General features: G+C 32.6%; 1 protein-coding gene, 1 long non-coding RNA gene and 22 other non-coding genes across 24 annotated transcripts; all 24 read right to left on the bottom strand.

The window, feature by feature from the left end:
- Positions 1–1,906: 1,906 nt before the first annotated feature.
- On the bottom strand, positions 1,907–2,014 carry LOC133030707 (small nucleolar RNA snoR97). The gene has a single exon (XR_009684255.1). It is a non-coding gene; the product is annotated as a small nucleolar RNA snoR97 (small nucleolar RNA).
- A 28-nt stretch (positions 2,015–2,042) lies between these two features.
- Positions 2,043–2,157, bottom strand: LOC133030704 (small nucleolar RNA Z278). Its single transcript, XR_009684253.1, has one exon. It is a non-coding gene; the product is annotated as a small nucleolar RNA Z278 (small nucleolar RNA).
- A 571-nt stretch (positions 2,158–2,728) lies between these two features.
- Positions 2,729–5,162, bottom strand: LOC115699771 (uncharacterized). Its single transcript, XR_004008408.2, has 2 exons — positions 4,796–5,162; positions 2,729–4,234 (listed from the first exon to the last, which is right to left on the bottom strand). It is a non-coding gene; the product is annotated as an uncharacterized LOC115699771 (long non-coding RNA).
- LOC115701734 (small nucleolar RNA snoR97) lies at positions 2,753–2,861 on the bottom strand. The gene has a single exon (XR_004008721.2). It is a non-coding gene; the product is annotated as a small nucleolar RNA snoR97 (small nucleolar RNA).
- LOC115701686 (small nucleolar RNA Z278) lies at positions 2,942–3,056 on the bottom strand. Its single transcript, XR_004008675.2, has one exon. It is a non-coding gene; the product is annotated as a small nucleolar RNA Z278 (small nucleolar RNA).
- Positions 3,289–3,382, bottom strand: LOC115701671 (small nucleolar RNA Z223). Its single transcript, XR_004008661.2, has one exon. It is a non-coding gene; the product is annotated as a small nucleolar RNA Z223 (small nucleolar RNA).
- On the bottom strand, positions 3,440–3,526 carry LOC115701752 (small nucleolar RNA U36a). The gene has a single exon (XR_004008738.1). It is a non-coding gene; the product is annotated as a small nucleolar RNA U36a (small nucleolar RNA).
- Positions 3,745–3,890, bottom strand: LOC115701754 (small nucleolar RNA snoR134). The gene has a single exon (XR_004008740.2). It is a non-coding gene; the product is annotated as a small nucleolar RNA snoR134 (small nucleolar RNA).
- On the bottom strand, positions 3,919–4,039 carry LOC115701740 (small nucleolar RNA snoR80). Its single transcript, XR_004008726.1, has one exon. It is a non-coding gene; the product is annotated as a small nucleolar RNA snoR80 (small nucleolar RNA).
- On the bottom strand, positions 4,107–4,219 carry LOC115701725 (small nucleolar RNA Z152/R70/R12). Its single transcript, XR_004008712.2, has one exon. It is a non-coding gene; the product is annotated as a small nucleolar RNA Z152/R70/R12 (small nucleolar RNA).
- LOC115701723 (small nucleolar RNA R11/Z151) lies at positions 4,298–4,384 on the bottom strand. Its single transcript, XR_004008710.2, has one exon. It is a non-coding gene; the product is annotated as a small nucleolar RNA R11/Z151 (small nucleolar RNA).
- Positions 4,449–4,544, bottom strand: LOC115701712 (small nucleolar RNA Z157/R69/R10). Its single transcript, XR_004008699.2, has one exon. It is a non-coding gene; the product is annotated as a small nucleolar RNA Z157/R69/R10 (small nucleolar RNA).
- LOC115701710 (small nucleolar RNA Z157/R69/R10) lies at positions 4,611–4,706 on the bottom strand. The gene has a single exon (XR_004008697.2). It is a non-coding gene; the product is annotated as a small nucleolar RNA Z157/R69/R10 (small nucleolar RNA).
- Positions 5,163–10,112: 4,950 nt separating the features above from the next.
- Positions 10,113–10,220, bottom strand: LOC115701736 (small nucleolar RNA snoR97). The gene has a single exon (XR_004008722.1). It is a non-coding gene; the product is annotated as a small nucleolar RNA snoR97 (small nucleolar RNA).
- A 43-nt stretch (positions 10,221–10,263) lies between these two features.
- LOC115701683 (small nucleolar RNA Z278) lies at positions 10,264–10,378 on the bottom strand. Its single transcript, XR_004008672.1, has one exon. It is a non-coding gene; the product is annotated as a small nucleolar RNA Z278 (small nucleolar RNA).
- Positions 10,379–10,603: 225 nt separating this feature from the next.
- On the bottom strand, positions 10,604–10,696 carry LOC115701673 (small nucleolar RNA Z223). The gene has a single exon (XR_004008663.1). It is a non-coding gene; the product is annotated as a small nucleolar RNA Z223 (small nucleolar RNA).
- A 53-nt stretch (positions 10,697–10,749) lies between these two features.
- LOC115701753 (small nucleolar RNA U36a) lies at positions 10,750–10,836 on the bottom strand. Its single transcript, XR_004008739.1, has one exon. It is a non-coding gene; the product is annotated as a small nucleolar RNA U36a (small nucleolar RNA).
- Positions 10,837–11,049: 213 nt separating this feature from the next.
- On the bottom strand, positions 11,050–11,195 carry LOC115701755 (small nucleolar RNA snoR134). Its single transcript, XR_004008741.2, has one exon. It is a non-coding gene; the product is annotated as a small nucleolar RNA snoR134 (small nucleolar RNA).
- A 28-nt stretch (positions 11,196–11,223) lies between these two features.
- Positions 11,224–11,344, bottom strand: LOC115701739 (small nucleolar RNA snoR80). Its single transcript, XR_004008725.1, has one exon. It is a non-coding gene; the product is annotated as a small nucleolar RNA snoR80 (small nucleolar RNA).
- Positions 11,345–11,409: 65 nt separating this feature from the next.
- Positions 11,410–11,514, bottom strand: LOC115701724 (small nucleolar RNA Z152/R70/R12). Its single transcript, XR_004008711.2, has one exon. It is a non-coding gene; the product is annotated as a small nucleolar RNA Z152/R70/R12 (small nucleolar RNA).
- A 78-nt stretch (positions 11,515–11,592) lies between these two features.
- Positions 11,593–11,679, bottom strand: LOC115701721 (small nucleolar RNA R11/Z151). The gene has a single exon (XR_004008708.1). It is a non-coding gene; the product is annotated as a small nucleolar RNA R11/Z151 (small nucleolar RNA).
- Positions 11,680–11,744: 65 nt separating this feature from the next.
- LOC115701711 (small nucleolar RNA Z157/R69/R10) lies at positions 11,745–11,840 on the bottom strand. The gene has a single exon (XR_004008698.2). It is a non-coding gene; the product is annotated as a small nucleolar RNA Z157/R69/R10 (small nucleolar RNA).
- A 16-nt stretch (positions 11,841–11,856) lies between these two features.
- LOC115701708 (small nucleolar RNA Z157/R69/R10) lies at positions 11,857–11,952 on the bottom strand. The gene has a single exon (XR_004008696.1). It is a non-coding gene; the product is annotated as a small nucleolar RNA Z157/R69/R10 (small nucleolar RNA).
- A 3,090-nt stretch (positions 11,953–15,042) lies between these two features.
- Positions 15,043–17,017, bottom strand: LOC115699619 (peroxidase 3). The gene is made up of 4 exons (XM_030627113.2): positions 16,372–17,017; positions 16,092–16,283; positions 15,826–15,988; positions 15,043–15,740 (listed from the first exon to the last, which is right to left on the bottom strand). The coding sequence occupies exons 1-4, from the start codon at positions 16,585–16,587 to the stop codon at positions 15,331–15,333; spliced, it is 981 nt and encodes a 326-aa protein (XP_030482973.2). The 5' UTR covers positions 16,588–17,017; the 3' UTR covers positions 15,043–15,330.
- Between the last annotated feature and the right edge of the window lie 465 nt (positions 17,018–17,482).

Below are 17,482 nucleotides of genomic sequence, written 5' to 3'. Positions count from 1 at the left end.
GATGGTCTTCTTCTCAAACTCACACCGCAAGTGCCGGGTGAATTTCTCTATTTGCTATTCTTAGACTAACTGATTTGAGTTATCTATATCTTTTTTTTAGAATTTAAATGTGAATGTTAATTCTTCCTTGCGACTTGTATACGTTTGCAGATTACTTTTGTTTGATTTAGATTATTGTTATTGTGATAAGGGGAATATGATTTAAAAGTTAAATTCAAAGTGAACTTTTGTCTGAACTGTTTGGTGCTTAGTTTGGATTGGGAATGCCGAATGATTTTCGCTCTATTCCTATAAATACAGCATACTTTAATAAGTACTTGAACCTATTTTTAGTGCTTACTTCTCTTCTTTCCTCCACTCTCGAGCTCACCACACCACTGACCTGTTGTGTCTTTTTCCAAAATGTGAAAATCAAAATACTTGACAGACGAGAAAGGATATAGCCGTTGCTGTGAGAATAATAACGTTACTAATACTATACTACACTCTACAAAGAAGAACTAGAGTAGAGTGTGTGTGAAGACAGTTCAGGCTTGGCTTTGTGCTCTCACTGTTGCTTCTTATACTTACTATTGGGTTTGTGCCATTTCTCTTTGATCTGTTTCTGGAGATTGGACAAATAGCTTTATGGTGCAAAATACAATAAATAAGTGTGACACAACACAGTGCTATTGAAAACCTCGTAAGCTACAACTTTCAAGATTAGACACCTATTTCATAATACATCCATGTCACAATATCCTCATAATTATTAATAAAAAACGAAATAAAAATAGCTAAAGTGGAAGGAGGAAAAGAAAACAAAATAGCAATAAAATTAATGCTCCAAAGCATATGCTTGGAAGATACTCACTCCACAAACTCAAAAAAAAAAAACGAATAAACATTTTCTTTTTGTTTCGGTTGGTTGTGCTTCTGCTGCTGTCATCACAAGGACTTTCCCTTACCTCATTCACTCTCCCACCTCAATCCATTCATTACTTCTTTTCCATAACTACCTTGCTTCTCTCTCTCTCTCTCTCATTATTTCTTTCTCTTGAGTGTTCATTTCATCATGGCTGTTAGCTCGAGTGAGATCAATAGAGACTATGAAGATGAAAATAATCTAGCCAATCGTGGCCGTTAAAAAGAATTGTAAGACAAATATTATATTATAATTTTTGGGCAACAAAAGAATCGTTGGCAGAGCTCGTAGAAAGAGGTATAGGCAAACTGCTTCCAAATATATATAATATTTCACATGTTCACCAAGAAAAAAAGAAGAGAGAATTTTACTTAAAAATAATTTCCTTTGTTCTACTTTGAAACTAGGAAGAAATATTATAACTGAAAATCTCTTTCTGTCATTTAATATCCAGTTTCTGTTAATAATCTTTGAACACTTTAGTTTAATAACATCTCCAATCAAAAGTTGGTAATTATTGAGTAATTGTATATGTTACGAGTGAGACAAGCCACTATTATAGTAACTCATACTCAACTGAATGGAAGGGAAGCTAGCTCAATAAGCATGGTTAACAGAAACAACACCAAAAAAGAATAAACAAATTCAAGCAAGAAATCTTTGTAAAGATTGAAGATTAAACATGACAATTTCTTCGATAATACATTCTGTTTAAATGTCTATAACATGCTTTAGATTGATTGGTTCACTTTTTTATTATTATTATAGTTCTTTTTTCTCACACAAATCTAATACTAAAATTAATATAAATTAGATTTTTTTTGAAAAAAATAAGTTAGTTATGTTTATTTTAATTTATTAATATAAGAATATGTATTCATCGTTAATTCCATAAATCTAACCAAAAAACTTAATTCTTATTAGATTAAGTTAAAATATTCTCAGTCCTAATAATTAAAAGATAAATCATTAAAACATAAAAGAAAGTCAACAATCTTGATCATGTGTAGTGGTGATATTTAACTCCATTCTCGTAGAAATACAAAAGATGAAGCTGATAGACAAAACACAATTTATGAGTTTTTCAGACTCTTATACCCACAATTTATAGTTAAAACTCAAAATATAATATTTCTTAGCCTCAGCTAAATCCATTAAAGTCATATGAAATGTAGTATCATCAAGGGGTTCTCCCTGTAAACAGGGTCTCGACTCCACAACACCTCAAACAATTGGATTGAATCTTCCCAGGCTTAAAAGGGCGCAATTGATTTAAATTCACAAATAAATAAAAATAAGGTAGAATTTAGTTAGAGGTAATAAAATAAAAAAAAAATAATTTTTTAATTTTTTTATTTAGTTGCATACATTCCCATTCCCATTCCCATTCCCATTCCCATTCCCATTCCCATTCCCATTCCCATTCCCATTCCCATTCCCATTCCCATTCCCATTCCCATTCCCATTCCCATTCCCATTCCCATTCCCATTCCCATTCCCATTCCCATTCCCATTCCCATTCCCATTCCCATTCCCATTCCCATTCCCATTCCCATTCCCATTCCCATTCCCATTCCCATTCCCATTCCCATTCCCATTCCCATTCCCATTCCCATTCCCATTCCCATTCCCATTCCCATTCCCATTCCCATTCCCATTCCCATTCCCATTCCCATTCCCATTCCCATTCCCATTCCCATTCCCATTCCCATTCCCATTCCCATTCCCATTCCCATACTAGACTTCAATGAAACATTCAGATCATAGACTATAAAATCTCACTGAAATCTATCAAAGCAAAACCTACAAATTTAGCTGATCATAGGCAATAAACATGTACTTGTTTTCACATGTAGTGCTGTTATTTAACTCCATTCTCGTAGTATTACAAAAGATGAAGCTGATAGACAACACACAATTTATGAGTTTTTTCAGACTCTTATACCTACCACTTAATTAAGGATAAGAGTATAGTTAAACTCAAACATATAGAATTCTGTTTGAAAACAAAAGAAATATAACTAATGATATAGCTTAGCCTCAGTTAAATCCATTAAATTCATATGAAATGAAGTATCGCCAAGGGGTTCTCCCTGTAAACAGGGTCTCGACTCCACAACACCTAAAACAATTGGATTGAATCTTCCCAGACTTAGTGAATACTCAATCAATACAATAATAAAACAAATATAATAACAATTGGTAAGAAAAGGAACCTCAATTAAATCCAATGATGTCATATGAAATGTAGATTCACCAAGGGGTTCTCCCTGAAAACAGGGTTTCAGCTTCAACAAAACTCAACAAATTGGATAGACTCATCAATAGAAAACACATTGACTAGAATACAAATCAACCAACAACAGCATCCATGACAATAAACAAAATGGCTCAGGTTATATAAACAGCCCTATCAATCAAGAATTTTCTGAAGCAGAACTGGCATTAAAGCTGAAGTTTACATCATCACAGCCAATTAGAAATCAAGGAAAGGTAACAAGTGAATGAATAAATGAAATAAAACTATTTGTAAATTGGCTCATATTAAGAAATTCAACCATAATTTATTTTTGTACTTCATTGAGTGCACTCAGAAGCGCGGATAAATATTAATCATTGCCAAAAACAACACAATCACAAATTTAACAAAATAAAAAAAAAAACAAACAAATGTAGCGGATGTCTTTAGAGGCAAAATCATTAAAAACATTTACCACCACGTGTAACACCGCCATAAAATATTGGCCTCAAGGACTAGCGTTGTTTTCATCGTGTAATTTATACTAAAAAACAAGCTAAAGGTGTAGGGAGGCCCAAAATAGAGTTAGAAAAGAAAAATATAATGTAGCCGTTTCTTTGACACAGCCAAGCCGTGGTAAAATATATCGAAGCCAAACTGCAACACTGAACGGCGCCGTTATAGCACGTGCATTGGGGCTTTGGCCGTCAAAAGGGCAATCAGGTAAGCCCGGGGTGCAACATGCAATTCAATAAAAACAATTATATGATGCAATGGTTGTACGAGGTGTTTCCAGGATCTAATGGCATTGAAAGAACATCGATCAGGATAGCCACAAATTGTTATAGCGCCCAAGCCATTATACCTGAGAGGAACAAATTATCCCCAGAATTGGTAAAAGGGCGCAGCATCTCTCTAAGAACTCAAACTAGAAAACAAAAATAAACAAATACGGGACTAAATAAAGCTCAGTGGAAGGAGAAGTCGTTTTTTAATTAGGCTCACGGCGAGACAACATTAAGAAGCCTCGTCCACTACCCATAAACACATCCAGTGCTTTATCTCATCATAGCAACCATGTCCCAACAATTCTGTCAAAAATTTGATTTCATTTTATGAGAAAAGAATAACAAGATTAGATAATAGTTTTGAGGGGGCTTCAGTGTGTGTAACATTCAGATCATTGACTATAAAATCTCACTGAAATCCGCTAAGATAATTTATGTTATCATCATAAGCCAACTTTTAAATAAGAAAATGCAAATCAGTAAACACCCTAATCCTACAAGCCAAAATTAAAGAATAAAATATGCTAAGACAGCCAAGGGTTTGTAATCAGATTCTGAGTAATTCCCAGATCAGAAACTCTAGTCCACAAAATTGTATCATCACCACATTATTATTACTGTTATTTTGAATTTAGATCAAGCGGATGAATGAAAACAGAGTAGGGTAAACAAAAATAAGAAGGGTGCTCAGACATCCAAGGGTTTGTAATCAGATTCTGAGCATTTCCCAGATCAGAAACTCTAGTCCACAAAATTGTATCATCACCACACTCTTCTATGAAATAAAATAATTCTTGCACATGTTAAGGACGATAGACTTAAATCGAAAAAAATTACAGAAAAAAAATAGGAAAAAATTCAAACCGAATGGAAGACAGCTTTAGGAGGCAAGTGCAGAAGACGATGGTAGAAAAGTAGAAGCATGTTAAATTGTACAGAGTGGCATGAGAGTGTAACTAGGGTTTTATAAGATTGTGTAGTGTACTCACCTAGGTTTTCTAGGTTTTTATTGCGATTGCTTAGCGGCTGGGCTTGGAGTTGGGCCTGTAATATGGGCTTTGGGAAATTGCACTCTATATCTTTCTTTCTTAATCCATTTCATTTTTACTTTTCTTTTCTATATATTTAATTTATGCCTTCTTTTATTTGTTATATTCCGATTATACACTTATAAAATCTTCCTCTGATGAAAAAAAAGGGTACATTTCAACTTACCCTAAGGTTAGGCATCTTCGTTGGTTACGTAACTTTTGCCAATAATGTCATTGTAAATACTATTTTAGACTCCGTGTTTTACAAAAATTATTAATTGGAATTTTTGTTTTGTTAAATGACAAAATAGATCCGATATTTTCTAAAATGGTAAAAATATGACCATAAGCTTAATTTTTAACAATTTTATTTTTAAATATAACCAAGTTTAAGACAATTTCTAATACGAACAAATACAAAAAATGTAAAAAGTTTTGTCATAATATTTTTAGATTAGATTATTATTAAATTTTATTTTGACAACAAATTAGCTCAGTGTCTTATTTGTACAATTTTAGAAAATACAAGGTCTATTTTGTCATTTAACAAAACAGAGGCTCTAATTAGTAAGTTTTGCAAAACATATGGTCCAAAATAATATTTACCCTTGTTTTTAGGAAAATTTACACCATATACTGATTTTTTCTATTTTATTTCTTTTTTATTGTTACACTGTAATTATTACATTTTTACTGTGTATGCTATTTTTTAAAAAAATTTGAGCAAGTCTATTTAATTTAACTTAATAATTAATATGTGTTTATATAATAAAAAAAAAAGTATGCAAAAGTTGATTGATGACATTTATGTCACTTTCATGTCAGATTTTTTATTTATTTTTTTACTTAAATTCCAACTCGGTCATGTATCCCATCTTTAAAAATTTATATGTGTTCTCTTTATATGTGTTTAGTTGATTGATAGTTTTTTTTTTACTTAAATTTGATATTGAGCACAACCCACACACGTGATCCTCTCTCTCAAGACTTTATATATGTATTTTGTTTCTCTCTATCTCTTCTTGTGGGTAAGTGTCAATATAAATTTTTTTGAGATTTGTGTTAAAGATAAAGACCATCAATCAAGAACTTTACATAAAACTCTTCTTCCGACTCTTCACTGTTTCAAAAACTTACAAAGTTCACTCTTTTCATTTATTTTTTTACATGGGTTTTGAGAGAGAGAAAAGCAAGATATATATAGAGAGAGAAAGTTTTTTTGGGTGTGCTTGAGAGAGAGAGAGAGAGAGAGAAAGAGAAAACTTAAAACAGCAAGCTGATGAAGGAGTGTGGAGGCTCTCTTGGTGAAGAGAGCCTAATCTGGGAGAATATCTTCAAGAGTATCAATATAAAAGAAGAAGAAGAACGACAAACAACTCAAATTTTCTAAGTAAAAAAAATCTCTTTTTTTCTTTATTTATTTTTTCTAGAACGACATAAAATTTACTGTATTTTTGTTGTTTTTACTAATTCTGTTTTTTTTTTTCTTTTTTATGGTAGTAGTTTAGCTCTGGTTTTGTGAGTGGTGGTGTTTTATCATTTGATAACTATTATGGCTTATTTTATTATTGTTTTAATGTTGTTTTCTTTTATTTTCTTATCACATTTTTCTAAATATTATTTTAATGTTCTATTTTTAATAATAATAGGGAAATAATAAAATTTGTATGTAAATTATTTTCTTCAGTATCATATACTCTAATATATGTTCAGTTTTCCTCTCTTGTTCCACTGTTGTTTTTTAGTTGTTCTCCTTCTTTTCATTTTTGATGTCTTCTCTTGTATGTTTTCTTGTTGTGCTCTAGCTCCCCACATTTGCTGCATTTGTTATGTTGTTTCCTTTTCCAGCCAACTTCCATCATTTTTTTTTGTCTTCTAGATTTCACCACTTTAATGGAATGTAAGACTATTACTGTCCATGATTATTTTATTCTGGTTACCTCAAACAAATATTCAATGGTTGGTTTAACCTGTGTAATTTAAAACCAATATTTGTTAAACATGCGAAACAATAGTGGAATAACCCAAAAACAACATTAGAAAAATCATGACAGCCCTAATATTAATAGTTTTAATGTTTCTGCTTCATCTCAGCAAATTTAATTATTGTTTTTCGGTTATTCTGGTGTTTCTGTGGTAGTTTTGTCTGTGAGTGTAGAAGATAGAGACCTCATTTTTATTTTGGGTGTTTACAATATAAGAGAAAAAAAAAAAGTCCCAAGATAGTATAAAAATTATTTTTGCCGTGTGGTAGTATTTCTGTAAAGATTGAGTTAAAATCCAGTATTTTTGTAAGTTACCCTTATTTTTAAGATAATATGTTGCATAAATATAATATATTTTCAATTTTATATATTTAAATACATTTAGTATTTAATCTGTACTATATTATTTTATTTTACGGATTAAATACTAAACGTTATGTTTTACGTTCTTACTACTTTGTTAGCTTAAAAAAAAAAAAGACATGTATAAGGCTTAGACTAAATCCCACTTATTTTTTTTTTTAAAAAAAAATACTTCAATTTTTAAATTTTTTAATCATAAAAATGAAAGTAAAATTTTTATTTTAAAAAATAAAAATGTGTTCAATAACTACTTTTTTTTTCAATTTTAAAAACAGAAAATAAAAATCGATTCTCGAAATTTCATTTTCAATTGTTAATTTTATTTAAATCGGGTCTAGATACAGAGTCGTGCCCCAGGATTGGGGTCCTATACCGAGTCCTGGTTCGGGGTTTGGGTCCAAGTCTGGGTCCGAGTCTCAGGTCCAGGGCCAGGGTCGGGTTCGAGGTTCGGGCTAGGTTTGTGTCCAGGTTGAGGGTCGTTGTAGGGTTCGAGTTCGGGTCCAGGGCTATGCCGAGGTCTGGGTCTGGATTCGGGATCGGGTTCGAATTCGGGGCCGTGTTTGGTTCCAGTTCTCAGGCCGATCAAAATAAAAAATGGGATGGACCTGTTCATTTATTAGAGACCATTGGTTTTCTGTTGAATCTAGATCAATGGTTTAGATTTTTTCTAAATAATCAAATATTTTATAAATTGTCATTTGAGTAGGTGTACCAGTTACAACCGATTCTTTTTTATTTCTTTATCTTTCTTAAAATAAATAATAGTTTTTCTCTGTTACAGTTGAGAGCGTTAGTTTTCTCCGACTCCAATGAACAAAGGCTCTCTTTGCTCTTGCTCCTACTCTAAGATCGCCTCCAATAGAAATTACCTTTGAGGTTGGGACCGTTAGCTGAGAATCATTTAATTGAGAATGAAGAAAGGACATGTCATTTGCCAGTAATTCCGTCAAAAACGACTAGAGAAAGACCCTAGTGGGATAATTGGAGGAAGGTCTGGTGTTGAGGAGGAGGAGCAGTAGCTACATTGACTTGGGAATTTTTTCAACAAAAGTGATTTCTATGGTTTGGACTTATAATTAGTATTTCCTCAAAACTTGCTATTAATTCTTATTCTCTATTTTCACATTTAGGTTCCTTTGTTGCTTGTATATATATTGTCATAGCTAAATATGTAAGTTTGGTATAAAATTTCATACTCATTTATTCTCTAATTGACTCACTTTAATTGTCTTAAGAACATGATTAAGGTTAGCCCCAACAATGAGCTCTCTATGCTTTTTATGGGAAGTGAGAATGTAGTATCTCCTCTCATCAAAAACTTAGTAGAAAGAAACCATTTGAGTTTTGGAATTGTTTTTACTTGAAGCTCACCAAACTTTTACTCCTTTAAATTCATCAACAACTTCTACAAGATCATATATGCTTAGAACAAGTGATTGGTTGTAACAGGAACAATTATTGGAACAGTATTTTACATTGTAAAGGCAATACAATGTTTTAAAAATTAAACCAAACATTAAAACTGTAAAGTGATTCCATCACTAAAATGCCAAACCAAACATAATCTTACTATTTAATTCCTTATTATCTCATACTGATCTTTGTTCTTATTTGCACATTACTTGGTTTATTTTTATATTTGACCAATTTGAGTATAATTTAATTGTGTCACATAAATAGATTGAGATTATTGCAGGTGCTAATGTTATTGAGATTATTATCTCTTGTGTGTATATATCCACGGCAAGTTTAGTCTTAGATTTTGAGTATTAAATTAAGCTAGATTTCATGTTGAGAATGGTCATAAGTTGTTGTCACACTTTTATTTTATTATAGAAAGACAAAATGTTTTCTCTACAACTGAATTCATGTTAATGAAACATTTTTCCTTGCGCAAAATCCATCTTTGTTCAACTAAATTCAAGTAATTTCTAGAGTTTGGGTTTCTTATTGGTATTTCTTCAAAATTTAGACTATCCTTTATATTTGTCATTATGAAAGTGGTTTATTTTATTTAGTTGTTTCCATTTTCTTTTTATCACCATGAGTGAAAATCGATCAGTTATGGTCGATTTTTATAATTTTATAACCAACCAAAACTGTAACTGACCGCCAAATTCGATTTTAATTTATCAATTTTTATGAACACGGTATGTTGAATTTTACTTAATTCTGATTCTCGTATTTTGTGATGTTTTATTACATGAGAATGAATATGTCGACCAATTTTAGTTTCATATACTCTCTAAGTGCTTTTTATCAAAAATGAGTAGTTTCAAATGAAAATCTTAGAATGTCGAAAGGATTGGCATTGGCAAAACATTGTTCAATTCTTCGACTTATAGGTACATAAATTTCACATAGTAGCATTACTAATATGGATTTTATGTCAAATCTATTTATTGAATGGATTGAAATTTTTGGCCATTCCCATTCCCATTCCCATTCCCATTCCCATTCCCATTCCCATTCCCATTCCCATTCCCATTCCATTCCATTCCATTCCATTCCATTCCATTCCATTCCATTCCATTCCATTCCATTCCATTCCATTCCATTCCATTCCATTCCATTCCATTCCATTCCATTCCATTCCATTGCAATCGAGTTGATTCCATTCCATTCCATTCCATTCCATTCCATTCCATTCCATTCCATTCCATTCCATTCCATTCCATTCCCATTCAGATCATAGACTATAAAATCTCACTGAAATCTAACAAAGCAAAACTTACAAATTTAACTGACCCTATATCACGCACAAAAAATAAACTGTAAGCCAATAAACATGTACTTGTTTTCACATGTAGTGCTGTTATTTAACTCCATTCTCGTAGAAATACAAAAGATGAAGCTGATAGACAACACACAATTTATGAGTTTTTCAGACTCTTATACCCACCACTTATTAAGGATAAGAGTATAGTTAAAACTCAAAATATAATATTTCTTAGCCTCAGCTAAATCCATTAAAGTCATATGAAATGTAGTATCATCAAGGGGTTCTCCCTGTAAACAGGGTCTCGACTCCACAACACCTCAAACAATTGGATTAAATCATCCCAGGCTTACAATAAAAAACACAATCAATACAACAATAAAACAAATATAATAAGAATTTGTAAGAAAAGGAACCTCAGTTAAATCCATTAATGTCATATGAAATGTAGATTCACCAAGGGGTTCTCCCTGAAAATAGGGTCTCAGCTTCACTACAACTCAACAAATTGGATTGACTCATCAATGGAAAACACAAAGATTGTAACACAAAATAAACAGCAACCAAAAAAAAAAAAAGGCTCAGATTATATAAACAGCTCTATCAATCAAGAATTTTCTGAAGCAGAACTGGCATTAAAGCTGAAGGTACATCATCATAGCCTATTAGTCAACAAAGAAAAGAAGTGCATGAATAAACAAAATAAAACATTTATTAAATTGGCTCATACTAAGAAATTCAACCATAATTTATTTTTGTGCTTCATTGAGTGCACTCAGAAGCGCGGATAAATATTAATCATTGCCAAAAACAACACAATAACAAATTAATCAAAATCAAAAGCATCAAATGTAGCGGATGTCTTTAGAGGCAAAATCATTAAAAACATTTACCACCACGTGTAACACCGCCAAAATAATATTGGCCTCAAGGACTAGCGTTGTTTTCATCGTGTAATTTATACTAAAAAACAAGCTAAAGGTGTAGGGAGGCCCAAAATAGAGTTAGAAAAGAAAAATATAATGTAGCCGTTTCTTTGACACAGCCAAGCCGTGGTAAAATATATCGAAGCCAAACTGCAACACTGAACGGCGCCGTTATAGCACGTGCATTGGGGCTTTGGCCGTCAAAAGGGCAATCAGGTAAGCCCGGGGTGCAACATGCAATTCAATAAAAACAATTATATGATGCAATGGTTGTACGAGGTGTTTCCAGGATCTAATGGCATTGAAAGAACATCGATCAGGATAGCCACAAATTGTTATAGCGCCCAAGCCATTATACCTGAGAGGAACAAATTATCCCCAGAATTGGTAAAAGGGCGCAGCATATTTCTAATCATACATAACAGAGGACAACTCAAACAAGAAGGGACAAAATTAAGCTCAGTGGAAGGAGAAGTCGTTTTTAAATTAGGCTCACGGCGAGACAAAGCCTCGTCCACTACCCATTAACACATCCAGTGCTTTATCTCATCATAGCAACCATGTCCCAACAATTCTGTCAAAAATTTGATTTTATTTCATGAGAAAAGAATAACAAGATTAGATAATAGTTTGGAGGGGGCTTCAGTGTGTGTAACATTCAGATCATTGACTATAAAATCTCACTGAAATCCGCTAAGATAATTTATGTTATCATCATAAGCCAACTTTTAATAAAAGAAAATGAAAATTAGTAAACACCCTAATCCTACAAGCCAAAATTAAAGAATAAAATATGCTCAGACAGCCAAGGGTTTGTAATCAGATTCTGAGTAATTCCCAGATCAGAAACTCTAGTCCACAAAATTGTATCATAAAAACAGAGTAGAGTAAAAATAATAAGAAGGGTGCTCAGACAGCCAAGGGTTTGTAATCAGATTCTGAGTATTTCCCAGATCAGAAACTCTAGTCCACAAAATTGTATCATCACCACACTCTTCCATAAAATAAAATAATTCTTGCACATGTTATGAAACGATCGACTAAAATCGAAACAAATTACAGAAAAAAAAATAGGAAAAAAATCAAACCGAATAGAAGAAGGCTTAGGAGTCAAGTACAGAAGATGATGTTGGATTATACAGAGAGGCATGAGAGTGTAACTAGGGTTTTATAAGATTGTGTACTCACCTAGGTTTTCTAGGATTTTATTGCGATTGCTTAGCGGCTGGGCTTGGAGTTGGGCCTATAATATGGGCTTTATCTGAGGTTTGGCATCTTCGTTGGTTACTTTACTTTAGGCGGTGTTCCAATTGACACTATTTTACGGGTAACTTGAAAAATACCACTTTTATTAATCAATAAATTAAATTTACCTCTAATTTAATATTTAATTGAAATATATCTCTTTTTATATGCATTGTACTCTAAATATCCTGATATAAGAGAGTCACATGGAGAGCATCTTATAGTGACAAGGGCAAAATTGGTACAATATTTAAAAAAAGTAGTAAAAATAATAGACTTTAAAAAAGAAGATAAAAATAAAACAAGACAATATTAAAAGGGTATAGAGTGTAATTTCCTCACTATTTTACTCATAGTGCATCTGATCCGCACCAAGTGCAGATTTCTAATTGGTTACTTTAAAAGGTATATTTTTTATTTGGGCCCCCAAAATAAGGGGGCCCTAGGCGTGGGCCTAACCCGCCTATTCCTAAGGCCGGCCCTATCTGTACCTTATTATCGATTTGGATTCAACTGTTAGCACTCCCAAAATTAAACACTATAAGGAAACTAATATTTAATCCATTAGGAAAGCTTGGATTCTACTATTGTATAACATATTCCCAACCACTCATGTTATTAAGCTCTTAAAATAGAAGTTGTAAGAATCATCTTCTCTGAAAAACTTCCATAAGTGAATCAAAGAACTCAATGAACACAAACAGGACTTCATGTATACTCAAAATTCAGGCTGATCTACTAATGATTATTATTGTGATATGATTAACTCTTTTCATGATAAACGACAAGTTAATGAAAGATGTTTATTGCATACCAGTCCAGTCATGCATTATCTAATTATACACAGTTTATTTACTACATGTCCATCTACATATGTGATCCGAATCAAAATCACACACACTAGAAATATACTGTATAGTAAACCGTACTTAGCAATTTCATATTAAAGATTTCCAATACTTTAATACACTATCGACTTGTTTTACTCATATTATATAATCTTAATTCTCTTGTACATCCTTACAAGATTATACATTCTCCATATGAATAAGAAATTTTTAAATATTTAATAATTATACTCTTATAATTGATACATCATTTATCTTATAATTGTATTTCACATATTCTATAATATATTATCTGTTAATTACTTGTTTTGAGGGCATAAATTCCAACACGGAGCACTACCAATTTTTTTAATTGATTGAGCAAGAACAAGTACAATATAGTCGAGATCGATTCTTTGATGAGTTCTCTCAAAGTATTTCAACTATCACACTCTTACCCAATAACATTCTTCTTACAAAACCTACACCCAATTTCTCTTTTCCTCTATCTCTCTCTCTCTCTCTCTCTCTCTCTCTCTCTCTCTCTCTCTCTCTCTCTCTCAACCTCTCAATCTTTTTCTCTCTCTAACTCTCAATCTCAATCTAATCGTCTTCGTAAAATGATAAGTGTTGGTGGTATTTATAGGCTTAGGATAGATCCTAAATTTGGTGGTTGTAAGAATTGTGGTTGTTAAGTTAGTTAGACAAAAACTAACTTAACCAACTCTCTTAAGAGCGAGGTCTCCACGTTAATGTAGGTAGGAGTGCATCCAGGAGCGAGTATGAGGACTTCTGGAATCACGATCTAAGACACTCATTGAAGGACTTTCCCAGATATGAAAGATTTAGTTGCAGTCGACTATCCAGGACAATCTTCCAGGAGGAACAACTAGCCACCCGGAACTCTTTTCTAGAGGAGTGCTAGTTTTCCTGAACACTGCACCCGGAGAAGACATGATAGTCATTCGGGAACAACCTTCCGAAAGACAAAACTTTTCGTAAATGATTTTTGAAGATCTTTTCATTTAAAAAAATTATACCACAATATATACATACACTGAAAAGAAGTCATTTCTCGAGCTCAACAAGGCATTACAATTTACAGTTGCTTCCTACACTACAATCTAAAATCATGTTAAAATACTATATAGATCATAGGAAATTAACACCCTTAGTTTCGAAGTTAAGCATAAGACAAAGAACAACACCAATAATGATGCTTTTTAAATTTGATCAGTGACCAAGTTTGGGAAATTCATCATATATAATGGAGATATGGATGACAATAATATGGTGGAACAATTTTTCAAGCATACTATACTATCGATCGATTATATTATATTATATTATTATATACTTTGTTGCTTTTCTTATACTGGCCCATATATAGCCTGGCAAAAAACTAACTTTCACCTTACACCAATCATGGAAAATAATGTAGAGAAGTGTCAAATTTTGGTTGTAGGAACCAACTCATAAGGGATGAATAAGGTATTTTTCATTTCCCTTTTGTACATGTGCTTTTTGAATTGACAGCTGATTAGTTTATATAAATATATATATAATATATATATATACATATTATATTTTTGTTGAGGAATTATAAGCAAGCTTTGTGCATTAATATCTCATACAATACAAGGCTCATTTTTCCTTTTGTTATGCAGAAAAAGAAAGATTAGAAAAACATAAGGACAAAGCGGGCCACATGCAGCAAAAGAAGTAAAAGGAGAGACTAGATCTAGTATTAAGGATCAAGCTAAGAAGTAAGAACCAAATATTTTTGTTAAAACATTTGCAATATTGAGTGAGTGACAAGGTTAAGGTTACATTACACGCATTAAATTCTCTCCTAGTACATATCTACTAAAGAAAAAAGAGCATATTAATTACACGTGTCCTATTTATTTATGGGGTTTTATAATTTCTTTATTATTATAAGTACATATTATCTATAGAACGATTACATGTTCCATAATATCTGGGGAAACAATAACTAAATTGCTTATTATCTATAAACAAAACTCACTGATTTAATTTATTATTAACACAATGATTCAAAAGTACATGGTCAAAACAGAGTCTGGACTGGATATCACTTACAATATTTCATTGGTCAAGTAACCAACCATTTCTAAAACCCTGAGATCTCAACAAGCTTAACACTTAACACAGACTCCGAACAATTATTACCAAATCTCAATAAAAAAAAAAAGGAGACATAAAAAAAATGATAATTTACCAGACGGAAGAGAATGACAGAAACATATAACAATGTTACACAATTATCAGAGATAAATACTCTAATTGACAACAGCACAGTTCTTCCTGATCTCACCATCTGAGCCAGTCTTAACATTAATTCTTCCCATTTTCTCCATGGACTTAGCGAACTCAGAAAAGAAATTCTCTGAGCCTTGAAGAAGTTTTTGCATGTAAGATTTTGTGAAGCTGTTTGTGGTCAAAGCAGAGTCAGATTGGAAGAGTCCTCTCCTCTTGAGTACGAGGGTGTAATAGCTAAGATCAAATGTTTTGCGGCTTCCAGGGTCCATCTCAACCAAAGTGGTATTATCATTTTGAGTTTTGCACTTGTTGGCCTTGAGATTTGCTGCATATTCACTGTCCAAAGCAGGGTCTTGGTCTCCCCTACCACTGAAATTGTAGAGTCTACTCGAGAATGAAGAACAGCGAGATACTCCAATAGTGTGAGCACCTAGTGAAGAAGAAGAAGAAAATATGATGATGATATTCTAAAGGGGTTTACTGAATTCAAATGTTATTATTATGATTAGCTTTACCAGAAAGCAAGACCAAGTCTTGAAGATCAAGACCCTGGTTGGAGAAAAGTGTCTGGAGAGTGGTAAAGTTTGCAGTGGGAGCTGGGATCATGTTGTTGGCCTCTGTTCTGTTTGAGATTCTCCCATCTCTTCTACCTGTTGGGACACTCCATGATGGACCGCCCTGACCAAGCCAATAAGAAATTTATAAAGTGGTGAATATATGATTAATTTAACAGGTGGAATTAGATTTGATAATTAGGTTTAAAAAGTGATGAGTTTCTTACTATTTTGACAATGGCGTCTCTTGTAGCCAAAGCAATAACATCAGCACAAGAAACTACTCCAGGGCATGCTGCTTCTAGCAGGCTCTTTATGCTATCAATGAAGCGGAAACCTCCGAGTGTTAGATTAGGGTTGGCATCTTTTTCACCTGAATTTGGGGAAGTTGAGTTCAGAAGAACAGAAGCATCACACCCCTTTAAGCCAAAAAAAGAAGAAGAAGAAGTTAGTACACACTTTAATTTTGAGGATTTAATTTTGGTTTCAGATAATGAAGAGACAAACCCTGACGAAACAATCATGGAATTGCATTCTTATGAGGGATGAAGACATAGCAGGAGCTTTAGGGATGTTCTTGTCTATAAAATCCTGAACAATTTTCTCAGCTTGGGGGCAACTTTTGGAATAAAAACCCATTTGGAGTTGAGCTTGAGTTTGTTGTACAAAAGCTGTAAGGCCTAAAGTGATGAACACAAAACAGTATAGCCCACTCATTTTCATTTTCTCTCTATTTACTCTTTTTTTAGAGTATGGAGATAATAGACAATGTTACTGTAAATGTAAAGCTTGAACTTGTGGGCTTATCTCTGGAATAGGGAAAGGAAATGTGTATATATATAGAAAGATCACTCTCCAGTCCAGTACTACTTGTGTTGCAAGGTAAGAAGCAAGACAGGGGATGAGGATGGCGATGATGATAGAAATTAGTATTATTATATAATTTAAAAAAAAAACAAGAAGAAGCTAAAATAATCCAGCTATCCAACTGCCACAAATAATTATAATTGTATAAAGAATACTTGGTCCTGTTTCTTATCAAAAAGAAAAAAAGGAAAAAAGAAAAAAAAAGAAAAGAACACCTTAAACTTGACATATATAATTGGCAAAGAAACTATATATTTAAAAAATGAGTAGTTAGGCTCGTCCCTCAATGACAAAGGAAGTAGGTTATGTTACTTGCTCTTTGTTTTCTTTAAATTGATTAATTTTAATTATTTATTAGTATATATAATATTATTATTTTTAAAGTGGCTGTATTTTATTACACTTGCTTGTGTCGGCCTCAATCTCTCAAATCTCACCCGGTTAATTGGGAATCTTGGTTAATAAATAAGAAGAAAAAAGATCCAAAAAGGTCACTTGGGTAAGTTTTTTTTTTTTTTTTTTGAAAGAGTAACATAGGTAAGTTTGACTGCCCTATACTTACCACTGTTTCATGTGCACGTAATATATTGATAATTTACTTATTTAGTGAATTGAGAAAGTGTGGGCCAAAAACTGTCGATCGTTCTTGGACGTTTGCTATACTAATCTACAGCATATGTGATGTGAATTGACTAAGATTACCTGTTTCACATGGGGCTAAAATCAGGGCCGGCCCTGAAAATATATGGGC

This window comes from Cannabis sativa, chromosome 8 (genome assembly GCF_029168945.1).
Source record: "Cannabis sativa cultivar Pink pepper isolate KNU-18-1 chromosome 8, ASM2916894v1, whole genome shotgun sequence".
Classification (NCBI taxonomy): Eukaryota; Viridiplantae; Streptophyta; class Magnoliopsida; order Rosales; family Cannabaceae; genus Cannabis; species Cannabis sativa.
This window is presented reverse-complemented; position numbering and strand designations above follow the sequence as displayed.

Excerpts from the sequence above, each read along its gene's own strand:
- LOC115699619 (XM_030627113.2), bottom strand. The coding sequence starts at position 16,587 with ATGAAAATGAGTGGGCTATACTGTTTTGTGTTCATCACTTTAGGCCTT. Across the intron at positions 16,284-16,371 it reads TCCATGATTGTTTCGTCAGG|GGGTGTGATGCTTCTGTTCT; the intron begins GTTTGTCTCTTC and ends TTTGGCTTAAAG. Across the intron at positions 15,741-15,825 it reads AGACTTGGTCTTGCTTTCTG|GTGCTCACACTATTGGAGTA; the intron begins GTAAAGCTAATC and ends CTTCTTCACTAG.